Here is an 18,560-nt window from a genome sequence, read left to right as displayed (position 1 = left end):
GAAGGTGGTGTCACAGTTTCATCTAAACCAAACTATTGACTTACCAGCATTCTTTCAAAACCCGCAAACGGTGGCGGAAAGAATGCTCCATACCTTAGATGTACGGAGGGCGTTGATGTACTACATAGACAGAACACAACCCTTTAGAAAAACAAAACAACTCTTTGTTGCCTTCGCACCACAACACAAAGGCAACCCGATTTCCAAAGCAGGGATAGCCAGATGGATTGTTAAATGCATCCAGATATGTTATCAAAAAGCCAAGCGCACTTTAACAATACCCCCCAGAGCGCACTCCACACGCAAACTGGGGGCATCCATGGCTTTCCTAGGGAACATTCCTTTAGAGGATATTTGCAGAGCAGCCACGTGGGTTACACCACACACCTTTACTAAACACTACTGTGTTGATGTGCATTCCAAGCAGCAAGCTGCTGTAGGACAGGCTGTTCTGAAGACACTTTTTCAGGTTTCTGCAGCTGGCACGGGCAACCGCCGCTGATGGAGGGACTGCTATGTATTCTATGCTAAGATATGAATTTAGCAGCCCACATGCCTCGAACTGAATATGCTACTTACCAGTATGCATCTGTTCTTGGCATGTAGGGCTGCTAACATTCATATCGCCCGCCCTCCTCCCCGGTGCCTGTCGCAGCTGCAGATATACTATTGTATTTATTCATTAGCATGGACATCCTTTACACTTTTCACTCCATCTTCTGCCACAATGGCGAAAAACAATCTGGGGATGGAGCCGATGCCCATGCGCACTGTAGTCCAGGGGAGGAGCCACCTATCTCAGGATACTTCGAAGACTCTTCCAGGACAACAATGTGCAATCATCCGAGCCCAACACTAGGCGGCGATCTAATGCTAAGATATGAATGTTAGCAGCCCTACATGCCAAGAACAGATGCATACTGGTAAGTAGCATATTCAATTCCTATCAGTCACTCCTATGGCAGGCCTTATCAATCCTGAAGGCAGAGTGCTTGGAATAATGTGAAATGGTGCTCTGGCATGAGCTGAGCCCGTTTGCAGCTTGCGGAACCAAGTCCTAATAGCTGTTCCATGATAACGCTATACCATATACTCTTAAGTGCATTATGTACCTCGCTGTCAAATGCTAACTTTGGTATAACATTATCAAAACATGTCGAGTAAGGTGTCATACGAATTGGAATACTAACCCCTCGCCAATTCTGGCGACGGGGTTAGCATTCCACCCTTCTAGAGGGACACGACATGTATGTAGCTGTAACCCCGGTTAAGGTTTGTGAGAAGTTGGCCTGATATGCAGTGCTCACTATTCTAGTGATCACTATGTATCAGTCCAAACAACCCTTATTGATGTTTGGTTGTAAGTCAACCTTATAGACCAGCTATCCTAGTAGCATGGATACGAGCAGTCTAAGGCTAAACTCTAGAGGGCGTGTTAAGCCAGCTGTTTTACCATCACATATACCCCTTGAACACCAAGTGAAAGGACACCACACAAGTTGTTATGAAAATAAACATATTTATTCATAACAAGACTACCCTGGCTCTTTATGAGACCGGGAGCTAAGCACACAACAAAACTCTTAAAGAAATACTTAGTCGCACAATTTACACAAATGCCCGAGGGGCACGAAAAACAATATACTACACAAGTGGAATGCGAAATTACTAGCAGGTAAGTACTACTCCCATAGGCTTTGGGATCGCTAGGACTGGACTACTGAACCTTTAGATTACTAGCAGGAGACCTAGGGACGTCGTGTGCAGAGTGGGAACTCTCACGCGTAATGCGGAACAAAGTCTATGGATCCTAGTAATTGCAAAGTTAGTGTTTTCAGGCGAACCCGACTAGGTAGGTCAAAAACGAAAGTGGATCTAGACACTTAGAGAGTGGGCCTACGCTGGAGCACCGGAGTACTCGGTTTACCTAGCCCAGGGGCTGCGGCTGCATAGGGTTCAAGTGTCGTCGGGTTTCTTCGTTGATGAACCAGGAGCCTGAAGAAAGAAGTTGCTGGCAGGCGACCAGTGAAGAAGTTTGTGAGGATCCAAGCCTGGATCGGTGAAGAGGAAGACCTGAAAGCAGAGGGGACCAAGTTCTGAATCACTAGCCAGTGATTAAGTGGGCACCAGAGTGGCACCAGGTGAAGTCACCTCGACTAGGTGAGTGGGCGCTGCTGGGCTCTGCAGTCTCTCGGACCAGGAGGCGTTGTCGGCGACCAGGATGGAGGTGCGAGCTGTCCCACGAAGGTATCTGCTGTCGACGTCGCTGGACCCAGGATTGGGGCAACAAGTCTTGGCAAATGCAAGCCCACGCGGTGGACTTAAAATGGAGTCTGGAGTGGACCAGGAGGGTCCGGGGTGCTCCTCGGTTGGAGGGGAGCAAGGGCCAGTCTGGAGCAACCAGACCAGCGGTGTTTGTCGTCTAAGTTCGTCGTCAGAGGGTCACTAGCCAACGGGCAAGTGACCTGGACAACGCGGTGAGCAGCAAAGAGCAGAAGGGCCCCACGCGGATCTCGTGGATGCAAGGGGGCTGAACTTCGGTGCTGGAGCGGCTCAGGGTTGGGGCTTTTCTTACCCCAAAGCACTCGGTCGAGGGTCACTCGGTGGTCGTGCTGGGCAAGCGTCGTGCAGTCTTGAAGGTGGCCGGTCCCTCGAGGTCTCGTCACACCCACGGGTCTCAGCTGGGCTGAAGATGCGGGTAGAGGTCAGAGGTGCCAGGGAAGCCGGTTCTCGTCGAGCTGGGCAGTCTTGATCCGGAGGAGAGACTTACAGCAGACCGCGATGCTTGGATGGTGCCTGCTGCTGCAGGGTGACTACTCCTTAGTCACAAGGGAGAAATCTTAGGAAGAGTCTTGAGTTCCTTTCGTAGAAAGTCGGTTCAGGATTCAAAGATCTAATTTGGAAGGGGGCCAGCTCCTACCTTTATCCTGCAAAAGGGGGCTGGCACGCGACTAAGTCCTGCCCTATGGGTGGGACTAGGAGGGGGGTGGTTACACCCCTCTCCTTTGGCGGGCTTTTCCCCAGCTCAGGGGCTGGTGTGCCCCTGGAACTGGTTCAAGCCGGCCTATGCATAGTGAGCACCGGGGTGCCACTTGCAGTCACCTTCCTCTAAAGCCCTGCCTACCTAGGATACACAAAATCCTGTCTGGGACGGTGCTGGCACCGCCCCTGACAGGAAACCCTTTGTCCTTGCCCCCTGCGCTGGGAGGACTCCCAGCAACAGGAGGGCAGACTTGTGTCTCGGTGGCAGCATCCATTTTGTGGAGCTGAGGCTATGTCTGACTTTAACCGGGGTTACAGGTTACCAACATGTCTTCTCCCTCTAGAGGGGTGGAATGCTACCCCCGTCGCCAGAACTGGTGAGGGGGTAGTATTCCAAAGCGTATGACACCTTACACGACATGTTTTGATAATGTTATACCAAAGTTAGCATTTGACCGCGAGGTACATAATGCATTTAAGAGTATATGGTATAGCGTTATCATGGAACAGCTATTAGGACTTGGTTCCGCAAGCTGCAAACGGGCTCAGCTCATGCCAGAGCACCATCTCACATTATTCCAAGCACTCTGCCTTCAGGATTGTTAAGGCCTGCCATAGGAGTGACTGATAGGAATATATGTGTCCATTTTAGGGTTAGATATAGGTATACTATATCTAAAGCAAAGGGTGGGTACACAACTCTGCCCCAGCTGTCAAGCAGCCAGTTGTGTCTGTTTTAGTTAGTCAGCCCAGGGGTGGCATAATACATGCTGCAGCCCCTGGGAGACCTCTGGGTGCACCTCAGCCCTGTGTACAGGGACTCCGAGGGCCCAGTGCCAATTCAGTACCTGGGTACAATTTGGAATAGAGAGAACAGCTAGGCTGTGGGTCTGATTAGCAGGCCCACAGCCAGGGAAACTCGTAAACCAGTGAAGCAAAAAGCAAAAATCTGGGTGATCATAGGATTGCAGACCCTACTCTCCTACAAAGTTAACTCAAGCCTCAGCTCCACAAGATAGATGCTGCCACCGAGACACCAGTCTGCCCTCCTGCTGCTGGGAGTCCTTCCAGCAAACGGAGGCCTGGACAAAGGGTTTCCTGTCAGGGGCGGTGCCAGCACCATCCCAGACAGGATTTTGTGTATCCCAGGTAGGCAGGGCTTCAGAGGAAGGTGACTGCAAGTGGCACCCCGGTGCTCACTGTGCATAGGCCAGCTCAAACCAGTTCTGGGGGCACACCAGCCCCTGACCTGGGGAGAGACCGGACAAAGGAGTGGGGTGTAACCACCCCCTCCTAGTCCCACCCATAGGGCAGGACTTAGTCGCGTGCCAGCCCCTTTTCTCAGGATAAAGGTAGGAGCAGGCCCCCTTCCAAACTAGGTCATCTTTGAATCCTGAAACTACTTTCCACGAAAGGAACTCAAGACTCTTAAGATTTCTCCCTTGTGACTAAGGAGTAGTCACCCTGCAGCAGCAGGCCCCATCCAAGCATTGCGGTTTGCTGTTAGTCTCTCCTCCGGATCAAGACTGCCCAGCTCGAGGAGAACCGGCTTCCCTGGCACCTCTGACCTCTACCTGCATCATCAGCCCAGCTGAGATTCGTGGGTGTGACGAGACCTCGAGGGACCGGCCATCTTCAAGACTGCACGACGCTTGCCCAGCACGACCACCGAGAGACCCTCGAGTAAGTGCTTTGGGGTTTGAGAAGCCCCGACCCTGAGCAGCTCCAGCACCGAAGTCCAGCCCCCTTGCATCCACGAGATCTGCGTGGGGCCCTTCTGCTCTTTGCTGCTCACCGCGTTGTCCAGGTCACTTGCCCGTTGGCTAGTGACCCTCCCGACGACGAACCCCGACGACAACACTGCTGGTCTGGTTGCTCCAGACTGGCCCTTGCTCCCCTCCAACAGAGGAGCACCCCGGACCCTCCTGGTCCACTCCAGACGCCATCTTGAGTCCACCGCGTGGGCTTGCATTTGCCAAGAGTTGTTGCCCCAATCCTGGGTCCAGCGACGTCGACAGCAGATACCTTCGTGGGACAGCTCGCACCTCCATCCTGGTTGCCGACAACGCCACCTGGTCCGAGAGACTGCAGAGCCCAGCGTCGCCCACTCACCTGGTCGAGGTGACTTCGTCCGGTGCCACCCTGGTGCCCACCTAATCACTGGCTAGTGATTCAGAACTTGGTCCCCTCTGCTTACAGGTCTCCTTCCCCGATCCAGGCTTGTAGCCCTCCGAATCTCTTCACTGGTCGCCTGCCAGCAACTTCTTCTTTCAGGCTCCATAGACTGCAACGAGGATTCCCGACGTCTTTTCAGACCTATGCAGCCGCAGCCCCTGGGATAGGTAACCAGAGCATTTCTGTGCTCCAGCATAGCTTAACTATCTAAGTGTCCAGATCCTTTTTCGTTTCAGCTCTACCTAGTCGGATTAGTCCGATAACACTAACTTTACGACATCTAGCATCCATAGACTTTGTTCCGCATCCCGCGTGAGAGTGCACACTCTGCACCCGATCCCCCTAGGCCTCCTGCTAGTAATCTAAAGGTTCAGTAGTACAGTCCTAGCGATCCCAAAGCCTCTGAGATTAGTTACTTACCTGCTAGTATTTCGCATTCCACTTTTGTAGTATATGGTTTTCCGTGCCCCTCGGGCATTTGTGGAAATTGTGTGACTTTCAGTATTTCTTTAAGAGTTTTGTTGTGTGCTCAGCACCCTGTCCTCATAAAGAGTCCAGGGTTGTTGTGTTATAAATAAATATACTTTATTTTCATAACAACTTGTGTGGGGTCCTTTCACTTGGTGTTCAAGGGGTAAATGTGATGGTAAAACAGCTGGCTTAACACGCCCTCTAGAGTCTAGCCTTAGACTGCTCTTGTCCATGCTACTAGGATAGCTGGTCTATCAGGTTGACTTGCAACCAATCATCAATAAGGGTTGTTTGGAATGATACATAGTGATCACTAGAATAGTGAGCACTGCATATCAGGCCAACTTCTCACACTGGCAAGTAGCATTTTCCTTTTAGTGAACATGTACATATGAAAATCTGACATGGGTGCAGCCCTCCTAGACCTAGGTTGGCCTTGCCTCCCATAAAGTAAGCCTTTATTGTTCACCTGTGCTACGGAGACTTAAGTGTCAGTAGGAGAAATGTGGTCATCTCATTTGAGTGCAATGGTACAGGTTTCTTCCCATCACCTAATGAATTTCAAACCTCAGGAAAGGGCCTGTAATTGAGTAATATTGTTCGAAGCATGTGAGGTGTAGATCACATGCTTATGCATAGATCGCCATCTAGTGTTTGGCCCGGATGTTTGCACTTTGTTTTTCTTCGAGGAAGTCTTCCTAGTCTTGAGGTTAGGTGACTCCTCTTTTGGGTGATAGTGCGCAAGGTAATAGACTCCATCTTCAGAATGTTTTTTTCCACCATCTGGTTCGGATGTTACTTGATGCGCTCCAGTTCGACGCGATTCTTTGGTTTCCCTCGGTGCATAGAACACTCACCCTCAACGGTATTATTTCAAATCGCGTTCTCCATTCTTCGCGTATTGTTTATTAACCTCTACCGCGCTAGCGGGTTTTTCCGCTGTGCGCTGAAATGTGAAAATCGCGATGTTTATGACAAAGCCAGCTCGTCATCCGCGTAGCGCAGGTAACGCCCATGACGAGCTGGCTTTGTCATCAGCGCTGAAGGGGTTAATAAAAACCCGATTTCGATCGGAGAGCTTGTGGTAGGCCGTCGGGCCTAGCCCCCAGTTGGACTCTCAGTTGATGGAACGAACGTCCTTTAAATTCTGTCCTCGTTGCCACGTGAAAAACCTGCGCACCGGCTTACACGAAGTGTGCAGCCTGTGTTTGTCACCAGAGCACAGTGAACAAGACTGCTACATGTGCCAAGCTTTCTGCTCCGAAAAGACTCTTTGGGACCGTCTGTCTCGACGACGCGACATGCAGAGCCAACAAACAGGCTCCATTCTGAACCTCTCGGACCCAATCTGATGAAGAAGCCGGCGAAGCTATCGGAGCCGAGGAGGAACAGGAACAAATGTCCCTTTCCTACGACCTGCATCTTCCTATAAGTGCAATAACCAACCCATAGTCTCTAAAAATTTCTTCAGAGGTGGTTACAGAGGTAACAACGGCCAAGGCGGAGGTAGAGGTTCTAGCACACGTACCGCCCCCTCCAAAACAAAGCAGTGATGACCATGCGCACTATCACCGAAAGGAGTCACTTACCTAGATACTAGCAAGACTTCTTCGAAGAAAAACAAAGTGCAAACATCCGGTCCCAACCCTAGATGGCGATCTATGCATAAGCATGAGATTCTACAGCTCTACATGCCAAGAACAGATGCGTACAGGGTAAGTAGCATTTTTCTTGCGAATCCTTCCTTATTTTGAAGGACTGACGTTTCCAGAATTGGATTTTTTTTTACGCCGTTTAATTTTCACTTTGGAAAGGAATAATTTGTTAGGTTGTTGCTAGACCTTTATTTGAATGAAAAGTATTAGAGTAATTGAGTACAGAAGTGAGAAATTTCAATAAAATCATATTTCTAACTTAATTTTTCTTTTCATTGTTGTAATAGGCTTACCTACAAATGTCTCAGTCTTCTGCCGAGTCAATGATTAAGTTTTATACTGTGTTCCCGATGTCACTTGCTGGAAAACAGCTGTCCATTAAGCTGGTGCCGAAATACAAAAGTATAAAAGATGTGGTAAGTGTCTCCTTTTTATTTTTATTGTATTTGAGGTATTTATTTAAAACTGTATTGATACCAAAACCCCATTGAAAGATCAGCTTTTCTTTGCTCCACTGCCTATATACATACGATTTTATGTATCTGTTGCATTTTACTTCGAGCCTGCCACCATTTTACTAAATCAAGTAATCTAGATTTCATATGAGCAGAGCCTCCTGCAGGAATAGGACCCACGTGGCTTTGGGCACCCTGTAGCTTTCAGTGGGGAGTCTCTGGTTTGCAAACACACAGCAGGCTCGGGTCGAAGTCTTGGGTTTGAGACCACCACTTAGAGAGGAAAGTTGGGATTTTTGGGGTTGGTTACGCACCTTCGGTGGGCCACCCAAGGCCGTGGGGCATTGGGTGCAGGGGTGCCTTTTAGGGTTGGGGGACCTTCCGGTTTGAAGCCGCAGGTGTCAGCTGGAGGCTTGAGGCAGGTCAGGGTCACTGGATCTCGGGTCAGGATTAACGGAGAGACCACCTCTTGGTGTTGGGCCACTCTAACTCTGGCTGTTGTTATCTGGTGCAAAGTGGTGCAGACTCGTGGATCCTGCCAAGCTGGAGTCTGTTTGGTTAACAAATCTGGTGTTGCCAGGAGACTCTTTTCTTTTGAAGGCAGGGCAGATCCTTGGGGTTCTTGAGGCCGCTGGCTGCAAGACACACTGGGGTTTCACTTCTGCAGGTTCGAGGTGGGGACAGGCCAGTAGGGCTGTAGCCAACTCTGTATGCGTCCTCCTCTTAGCTTCGAAATGGCTGTTTGGTCCTTCTTTTTCTGTTTTCTTGTCTGAGGAAGCAAGGTTCAGGGGTGCCCCTAAATACGAGATTTAGGAGCATTACAGATAAGTAAAGGTTGGGGGCAGTGGGTCCCTTTCTTGGGCAGGTACCCACCCCCCAATTATGCTCCCCTTCAGTGGGAGGGGGGCATATGCCTCACTCTGGTTGGGTGGGTCCCCCCACTCCTCCTCCCAACTGAGGGGTGGGGTTTGCAAAGGTGGGCATACCTCCCTTTCTCACTAGGTTTCCCTGCTGATTCTCGCGCCCAAAGTGGGGATCGGAACTCGTGGGAGCCACTTGCTGGAATCATCAAAAGGCCTGGGGGAGCTCCCAAACGCAACAAGCCTCTGAAGCATCCCCTTCTAGGACCCCGCCCGTGCTGGCTGAGGAGGCTTGGCACCTCGTCCCAGGATGTGCATTGTTTCAGACCCTCGAGAGCAGCAGGCTCTCGACCCAGGGGGGTCCAGAAACATGTCTGGTGGTGGCAGCTGGCGAGCAGTCATTCAGCCTGGACACTAGTGTTGGGTCTTTTTTCAAGGGGCATCTTTAAGATGCCTTCTGTTTGCATTTTTCATTAAATCTCACACTGGCATCAGTGTGGGTTGAATGTGCTGAGAAGTTTGATACCAAACTTCTCAGTTTTCAGTGTAGCCATAATGGTGCTGTGGAGTTTGTAATGACAAAATTCCTGTACCATGGTATTACTGTACATAAAATGTGTACAAATTGGTTGAGACACTGTAGGGGTACAGGGTTCACGCATCTGTACCCTCACCACTGGTATAGTGCACCCAGCTAGAGTGATGGCTGACCTATGCCAGGGCAGTGGATTGTAGGCATGTGTAGGAGAGTAGGGTCTGCAATCCTATGATCACCCAGATTTTTGCTTTTTGCTGCACTGGTTTACGACTTTCCCTGGCTGTGGGCCTGCTAATCAGACCCACAGCCTAGCTGTTCTCTCTATCCAAATTGTACTCAGGTACTGAATTGGCACTGGGCCCTCTCCAAGTCCCTGTACCCAGGGCTGAGGTGCACCCAGAAGTCTCCCAGGGGCTGAAGCATGTATTGTGCCACCCCTGGGTTGACTAACTAAACTGACACAACTGGCTGCACGACAGCTGGGGCAAGGTGGTGTACTCACCCTTTGCTTTAGATGTAGTATACCTATATCTAACCCTAAAATGGACACACAGATCTCCTATCAGTCACTCCTATGGCAGGCCTTAACAATCCTGAAGGCAGAGTGCTTGGAATCGTGTGAGATGGTGCTCTGGCATGAGCTGAGCCTGTCTGCGGCTTTCGGGATCTATCCCTTAGCCGTTTCCATGATATCGCATACCATATACTCTTAAGTGCATTATAATCCTCGCGGTTAAATGCCAACTCTGGTATCGCTTTATCAAAACATGTCGAGTAAGGTGTCATACGAATTGGAATACTAACTGTAGGAAGGTAGATCCCTGACTATGGTTGCCCCCAACTTTTTGCCTGGTGTTTTGCTGGTTTTCTGACTTAGTTGACCTGGGACCCTGCTATTCAGGGCCCCAGGCCTACTGCTCTCTCTGTAAAATGGATTCCATGTACCTTAGGTACATATCTAAATTGGATACTGAGTCACCTTATCAGTCCCTGTACAGTGTACCTTAGGTACCCAGGGCATAGGTGTACCCAGGGCCTACCAGGGGCTGCAGCATGTATTATGCCACCCCTGGCTGGCCATCCAAATCTGACAACTGGCTGCTTGACAGCTGGGGCAAGGTGGTGTAATCACCCCTTGCTTTAGATATAGTATTCCTATATCTAACCCTAAATGGACACACAGATCTCCTATCAGTCACTCCTATGGCAGGCCTTGACAATCCTGAAGGCAGAGTGCTTGGAATCGTGTGAGATGGTGCTCTGGCATGAGCTGAGCCTGTCTGCGGCTTTCGGGATCAATCCCTTAGCCGTTTCCATGATATCGCATACCATATACTCTTAAGTGCATTATAATCCTCGCGGTTATATGCCAACTCTGGTATCGCTTTATCAAAACATGTCGAGTAAGGTGTCATACGAATCGGAATACTAACCCCTCGCCAATTCTGGCGACGGGGTTAGCATTCCACCCTTCTAGAGGGACACGACATGTATGTAACCCCTAACCCCGGTTAAAGTCAAACAGAGCCTCAGCTCCACAAAATGGATGCTGCCACCGAGACACAAGTCTGCCCTCCTGCTGCTGGGAGTCCTCCCAGAGCAGGAGATAAGGACAAAGGGTTTCCTGCCAGGGGCGGTGCCAGCACCGTCCCAGACAGGGTTTTGTGTATTGTAGGTAGGCAGGGCTTCAGAGGAAGGTGACTGCACGTGGCACCCCGGTGCTCACTGTGCATAGGCTGGCTTGAACCAGTTCCAGGGACACTCCAGACCCTGTGCTGGGGAAAAGCCTGCCAAGGAAGTGGGTGTAACCACCCCCCTCCTGGTCCCACCCCTAGGGCAGGACTTAGTCGCGTGCCAGCCCCCTTTTCCCAGATAAAGGTAGGGACTGGCCCCCTTCCAAATCAGATCATCTTTGGAATCAAGATACCACTTTCCACGAAAGGACTTCACGATTTCTTCCTCAAGATTCTCCCTTGTGGCTAAGGAGTAGTCACCCTGCATCCGCAGGCACCATCCAAGAACACTGCGGTCTGCTGCACGTCCTTCCTCCGGAATCCGACTGCCCAGCTCGACGAGACCCGGCTTCCCTGGCACCTCTGACCTCTACCCACCTCTACAGCACAGCTGAGAACCGTGGGTGCGACGAGACCTCGAGGGACCGGCCATCGCCAAGACTGCACGACTTCTGCACAGCAAGCCCACCGAGTAATTTCCTGGTGAGTGCTTTGGGGTCCGAGAAGCCCCCACCCTGAGCAGCTCCAGCACCGAAGAGCAGCCCCCCAGCATCTCCACGATCGGCGTGGGGCCCTTCTGCTTTTTGCTGCTCACCGCGTTGTTTGGCTACTAGCCCGCTGGCTTGTGGCCTTCCGAACGACGCCCGACGACAACACTGCTGCTGGTCTGGTTGCTCCAGACTGGCCCTTGCTTCCCTCCATCGGAGAAGTACCCTGGACCCTCCTGGTCCGGCTAAGACGCCATTTTAGGTCCACCGCGTGGGCCTTGCATTTGCCAAGACTTGTTGCCCAATCCTGGGTCCAGCGACGTCGACAGCAAGAACCTTCGTGGGACAGCTCGCACCTCCATCCTGGTCGCCGACAACGCCTCCTGGTCCGAGAGACTGCAGAGCCCAGCAGCGCCCACTCGCCTGACTGCGGTGACTTCGCCCGGTGCCATCCTGGTGCCCACTTAATCACTGGCTAGTGATTCAAGAACTTGGTCCCCTCTGCTTTCAGGTTTCCTTCTTCCTTGATCCAGGCTTGGATCCATCGAACTTTTCGTCACTGGTCGCCTGCCAGCAACTTCTTCCTTCCAGGCTCCTGGTCCGGCACGAGGATTCCCGACGTCTTTTCAGACCTATGCAGCTGCAGCCCCTGGGCTAGGTAACTTCGGCACTTCGGTGTCCCAGCATAGCCTCACTATTCAAGGGTCAGGATCCACTGTCGTTTTCTCCCTACCAGGTCGGGTTCGCCCGTGAACACTAACTCTGTGAATTCTAGCTTCCATAGACTTTGTCCCGCATCCCGCGTGAGAGTGCACACTCTGCACCCGAGTTCCCTAGGCCTCCTGCTAGTAATCTAAAGGTTCAGTAGTCCAGTCCTAGCGATCCCAAAGCCTCTGAGAATCGTTACTTACCTGCTAGTAATTCGCATTCCACTTTTAGAGTATATGGTTTTTCGTGCCCCTCGGGCATTTGTGTATAACGTGCTAACTTAAGTATTTTCATAAGAGTTTTGTTGTGTGCTTAGCACCCTGTCCTTATAAAGAGTACAGGGTTGTTGTGATTCTAATAAATACACTGTTTATTTGCATAACACTTGTGTGGTGTCCTTTCACTGGGTGTTCAAGGGGTAATGTGATGGTAAAACAGCTGGCTTATCACGCCCTCTAGAGTCTTAGCCTTAGACTGCTCGTATCCATGCTACTAGGATAGCAGGTCTATAAGGTTGACTTACAACCAATCATCAATAAGGGTTGTTTGGACTGATATATAGTGATCACTAGAATAGTGAGCACTGCACATCAGGCCAACTTCTCACAGCATGGCACACAGGGATGTGTGCCATGTTGACTCTTTCGTTTGCTCTGCACCAAAGCACGCAGTCTGCAAAGGCAGTGTGTGTGAGTAAAGGTGCAGGGCCTCTAAGGGTGGCACAATAAGTGATGTAGCCCTTGGAGGGCTTCCCTGGCTACAGTGTCCTTGGTACCTGTGGTACCATTTACAAGGGACTGACCTGTGGCCAAAGAGTGCCAATTAGGTTTTTCAATGCAGTTTAGGGAAATAACATAGGCCCTGGGTACCTGTTAATGTTATTGATATGTTCGAGGCATATGGGCTGCAGACCACACACTTTTGCATTAGATCACCATCTGGTGGTGGGCCCGGATGATTACACTTCGTTGTCTTGGAAGAGTCTTTGTCTGCTGGGTGACTCCTCCCTTAGACCGTAGTGCGCATGGGTATCGACTCTATCCTCCGATTGTTTTTTCCGCCATCTGGCTCAGATGTGTTCATCGTTCGGTCCCGTTACCGATCTCTTTTCGAAACCATAAATCAATCTACAAACATCAACATAGTCTTCGATACTGATTCCGGTTGCCTGTGTCGAAGAGAGGTCCCACTTCTCCAGTATTAGGGGTGTCTTTCATAGATTCACATGCTTGAATATTCCCCGTCGTCGAAGTGGGAGTCCCACGGTAATAAAATAGCAATAAATGCTAAATATATATATACATATCATAATAATATAATACAAGAAAAGAAAGGAAATACACTGAAATCCTCAAAAAAAAAACATTCCTACATAGGAATGCAAGGCAAAGCGAAAAAACCATTTGTAACACATTAGTGTCATTATGTTAGTCCAAACTGCAGCCAATCAGGCGCCAGCACCCTCTAGAACCTTCTCCTCAGAAGCTCAAGCCCTCAGATTTTCTACCGCACGTCGGGTGAAGGGAGTCTCCCTGAGCTCTGCTCAGTTTTCTTCTTCAAACCTCTACTTTCAGAAATTTCTTCAGCATGTCAAGTAAGAAGTGTTTATTTAGACCCTGCTCTTCTTGTGGGAAGCTGCGCCTTTTTGAGAAGGACCCCCACCAGAAATGTATTTATTGTTTATATCCTGATCGTGTGGCTGCCAACTGCAAGTACTGTAGAACTTTTTCTACTAAAACTTTAAAGGACAGGGAAGGCCGTCTTCTCCTTTGGCTGCAGCGTCTTAAGGACAAGGACTCTGTTGTGTCCGACGCAGAAAGTTGGCATTCTGGTTTCTCATCAGCAGCCTCAAAGCGTGGTAGTGTTCAGGAGGTTCCTTCTCCTTTCCTCAAGAAACCTAAATTGGCTTTGCCTGTGGCTCCTGTGAGGTCTTCTGCCACTCCTACCACCTCTACGCCCACGAGACCTGGCTCTCAGGCGTCTTTGGCAACCTCTCGAGGTGTTTTCACGCCTCTTAAAGTTTCTCCGACGACGAGAGCAGCTTTGTTTGCAATTTCGACGACTACGCTGACTACCTCTTCAGCATTTTCCTCGTCGACGACGGTTTCGTCGACAGCCACGACGTCGACGAGGGTTTCATCGTCGTCTGCACCTGTTCCGTCGACAATTCCCATCTCGTCGACGAAGAAGAGAGTCCTCGTCGACGAAAGACCAAAAGACATCGTCGTCGACAACGCCGTCGACTAAAGCCTCGTCGACGAAGCCACCGTCGACCAAGGTCCCGTCGACGAAGATCTCGTCGACGAAGACAGGCCCGTCGACGAAGACAGGCCCGTCGACAAAGACTCCGTCTACGGAGTCTGTACCAGCGTCGACTATCAACACGTCGACGACGTCCCCGTCGACGACTACAGCTACAGTGGATACCGTCGACAATCCCATCGACGACCACTCCGTCGACGAAGATTTCTTCAAAATTGCCAAAATCAGCCTCGTCGACACTACCGACGACAGTTCCGACGACGGCGGAACCACTGTCGTTTGCGTCATTACCGTTCGTGCCATTGCAGACAGCAAAATCGTCACACCTTCGCACTACGGTACCCTGCCAACAGATCTCTGATCCAGAGCCTCAACCACCATCTCCAATGTTTGCAACTAGTACGGAGCATGACACTGATTCGGAACAGGAAGAGGAAACGTTTGGGGCAGCACTTAGTCCCTCTGATTTGATTATAAAATGTCAAGACACAGATTCTAATGATGACAATGGCCCAGAATTTCAACAAGGAGAACAGTTCAATCAAGCTCCTGTGGCTACCATTCCTTTGGCCTTGATATCTAATCTCCAACATATGCTGGACGATTATAATCGCCGTTTACCTGTAACACCGCAGGCTACACCCGCTTCTGTGGCACTACCTCCACCTGCATTGCCGTCTATTATACCACCTGCACCTTCTCAGGTTCATAGGTCTGTCAGCATCCATACCACTATCTATCCGCAGGATGCGGATGAGGAGGAAGCGGATGCGGAATGTGAGGAAGGTGAAGTCCCTGACAACACAGATGATGAGGCAGGCGACCAGGATATGATCGAATATGATGATTACCGAGCGCAGACGCCCTCTCCTCAACCTGGTACCTCGAGTGAGTCTCCACCAGTGGATATCGCCAGCTTCCATCTTTTAATGGATAAAGCGGCTCAACGTTTCAAACTCCCACGCTCTCAACGCGAGGAGGATTGTTTTCTATACGATTTTAAGGACAAACCTTTCAAGCAGGTGCACACAATCCCAATAATTGATTTTGTATGGAAAGAGGGTATTAAGCTGATTGCTCCAAACTCCTTACCTGCTCAGATTCCGCGCCTTGAGAAGAAGTACAAGGCCCCTACAGGTTCTCCAGCTTGCCTGATTTCACATCCCAAGCCGGACTCTGTCGTGACTCAGGCAGCACAGCGTAGAGCAGGTAATCCGGCGTCCCAAATCACAGCCCCTCCGGATAGAGGGTCGACGCCTGGATGCAATTGGCCGCAAGTTCTCGACCATGGCCTCCACATCTGTCCGAGCAGCCAATGCCTTGGCCATTTTGGGTCATTATGACCGGCAGATGTGGTCAAACATTGCAGATTACATGGCACTCATCCCTGATGCTTCCAAGGCTGACGCACAGCAGATTCTCCGCGATGGACAAAGAGCAGCGGAAGAAGTCATCGACTGTGCTGTGGATATTGCGAACACAGGTTTCCGCCTCCTGGCAAGCGCGGCTGTACTCCGACGTCAAGGCTGGCTAAAGTCCATCTCCTTCCGGCAGGAAGTCCAAGCCAGAATACTGGATATGCCATACGATGGTGAATCATTATTCGGATCCCATATTGATGATGCCCTTGAATCCATCAAGAAGGACACCGATACGGCGAAGTCCTTAGGCAAGCTTCAATTTCGTAAGCAGTCCTTTCGAGGTGCGCACGGACGCAGCACTTCCAACTTTCGAGGTGGTTAGCAATACCGTTCATACAAACAGGGCGGCCAACGTTACACGCCCAATCAGCAGTCTCGACAACTACCCGCCAAGACATTCAGAGGAAATTCGTCCTATCGTGGCGCAAATCAGAAACGCCAATGACTTTTGCCACTCAACGTGTTGGAGGATGAAAATGTTTTATTCCCAGTGGTCCTCGATCACCTCGGACCGCTGGGTTTTGGACATTGTCAAACGGGGTCATACCCTGGAATTCAGAGATTCCTCCTTGCACCCCACCTCGTGGCCCACCTCCTCCACATCTCGAGGAGCTTTACCATCAGGACCGTCTTGTGTTAAAAGGGGCAGCCGAAGTGGTCCCGAAACATCTAAGAGGGAAGGGTTTTTACTCTCGTTTTTTCCTCATACTCAAGAAGAACGGAGATTGGCGACCCATTCTGGATCTGAGGGCTCTCAACCAGTTCCTAAAGTCTCAATCATTCCGTATGCTGACACTACTGGAGGTCCTGCGTCTTCTGTCCAGCGAGGATTTTATGACCACCATAGATCTTCAGGACGCTTACATTCACGTCCCCATCATCGCACAACATCGCCAGTACCTACGTTTCAAAGTGGGAACCATGCATTTTCAGTTCAAAGTTCTACCCTTCGGACTGCGTTCAGCTCCTCGTGTGTTCACGAAGGTACTGGCCCCGGTGGTGGCTCACCTGCGTCTACAGGGAGTTCAGATCTTTCCTTATCTAGACGATTCTCAAGTCTCAATGCCACTGTGAGAAGTTGGCCTGATGTGCAGTGCTCACTATTCTAGTGATCACTATATATCAGTCCAAACGACCCTTATTGATTGGTTGTAAGTCAACCTTATAGACCAGCTATCCTAGTAGCATGGATACGAGCAGTCTAAGGCTAAGACTCTAGAGGGCGTGTTAAGCCAGCTGTTTTACCATCACATTACCCCTTGAACACCAAGTGAAAGGACACCACACAAGTTGTTATGAAAATAAACAGTATATTTATTTATAACAAGACTACCCTGGCTCTTTATGAGTCAGGGAGCTAAGCACACAACAAAACTCTTACGAAAATACTTTAAGTCGCACAATTTACACAAATGCCCGAGGGGCACGAAAAACAATATACTACAAAAGTGGAATGCGAATTACTAGCAGGTAAGTAACGATTCTCAGAGGCTTTAGAAACGCTAGGCCTACACTACTGAACACTCAGGTTAGGAGCAGGAGGCCTAGGGAAGCCACGTGCAGAGTGGGAACTCTCACGCGTAAGGCGGGAAAAAGTCTATGGAAGCTAGAATTCACAAAGTTACTCTTCTCGGGCGAACCCGACTAGCTGGGACGAAACCGGGAGTGGAACCGAACACTTGGAGTGTTGGACTATGCTGGGGCACCGGAGTGCTGGATTTACCTAGCCCAGGGGCTGCGGCTGCATAGGGTTCAAGTTGCGTCGGAAACCCACGTTGACGGACCAGGAGCCTGAAGAAGTTGCTGGCAGGCGGCCAGTGAAGAAAAGTTCGAAGAGATCCAAGCCTGGATCAGGGAAGAAGAAAACCTGAAAGCAGAGGGGACCAAGTTCTGAATCACTAGCCAGTGATTAAGTGGGCACCAGGATGGCACCGGGCGAAGTCACCGCAGTCAGGTGAGTGGGCGCTGCTGGGCTCTGCAGTCTCTCGGACCAGGAGCGTTGTCGGCGACCAGGATGGAGGTGCGAGCTGTCCCACGAAGGTTCTTGCTGTCGACGTCGCTGGACCCAGGATTGGGGCAACAAGTCTTGGCAAATGCAAGGCCCACGTGGTGGACCTAAAATGGCGTCTTGAGTGGACCAGGAGGGTCCAGGGTGCTTCTCTGAAGAAGGGAAGCCAGGGCCAGTCTGGAGCAACCAGACCAGCAGTGTTTGTTGTCGTGGAGCGTCGTGAAGGGGCCACTAGCCAACGGGCAAGCGACCTGGACAACGCGGTGAGCAGCCAAGAGCAGAAGGGCCCCACGCAGATCTCGTGGATGCAAGGGGGCTGAACTTCGGTGCTGGAGCTGCTCAGGGTCGGGGCTTCTCTTACCCCAAAGCACTCGGTCGAGGGTCACTCCGTGGTCGTGCTGGACAAGCGTCGTGCAGTTCAGAAGATGGCCGGTCCCTCGAGGTCTCGTCGCACCCACGGATCACAGCTGGGCTGATGATGTAGGTTGAGGTCAGAGGTGCCAGGGAAGCCGGTTCTCGTCGTGCTGAAGCAGTCTTGATCCGAAGGAGAGACTGGCAACAAACCGCGAAGCTTGGTTGGTGCCTGCTGCTGCAGGGTGACTACTCCTTAGTCACAAGGGAGAAAATCTTGAGTAGAGTCTTGAGTTCTTCGGGTAGAAGGTCGGTTCAGGATTCAAAGATTGATCTAATTTGGAAGGGGGCCTGCTCCTACCTTTATCCTGAAAAAGGGGGCTGGCACGCGACTAAGTCCTGCCCTATGGGTGGGACCAGGAGGGGGGTGGTTACACCCCTCTCCTTTGGCGG

The 18,560-nt window shown here is 50.8% G+C and overlaps 1 protein-coding gene across 2 annotated transcripts in view; it reads left to right on the top strand.

The window, feature by feature from the left end:
• ZNF638 (zinc finger protein 638) overlaps positions 1–18,560 on the top strand; it is a 985,826-nt gene that overhangs the window by 445,142 nt on the left and 522,124 nt on the right. For both annotated transcript variants that reach the window (XM_078674499.1, XM_078674497.1), the window contains one exon: positions 7,571–7,699. In XM_078674499.1, the coding sequence (XP_078530625.1) occupies positions 7,571–7,699 (129 nt within the window). The remainder of the gene's footprint in view (positions 1–7,570; positions 7,700–18,560) is intronic.

Source organism: Lissotriton helveticus, chromosome 2_1 (assembly GCF_964261635.1).
Source record: "Lissotriton helveticus chromosome 2_1, aLisHel1.1, whole genome shotgun sequence".
Classification (NCBI taxonomy): domain Eukaryota; kingdom Metazoa; phylum Chordata; class Amphibia; order Caudata; family Salamandridae; genus Lissotriton; species Lissotriton helveticus.
The sequence above is the reverse complement of the archived record's forward strand: the minus strand, read 5'-3'. Positions and strand labels throughout refer to the sequence as shown.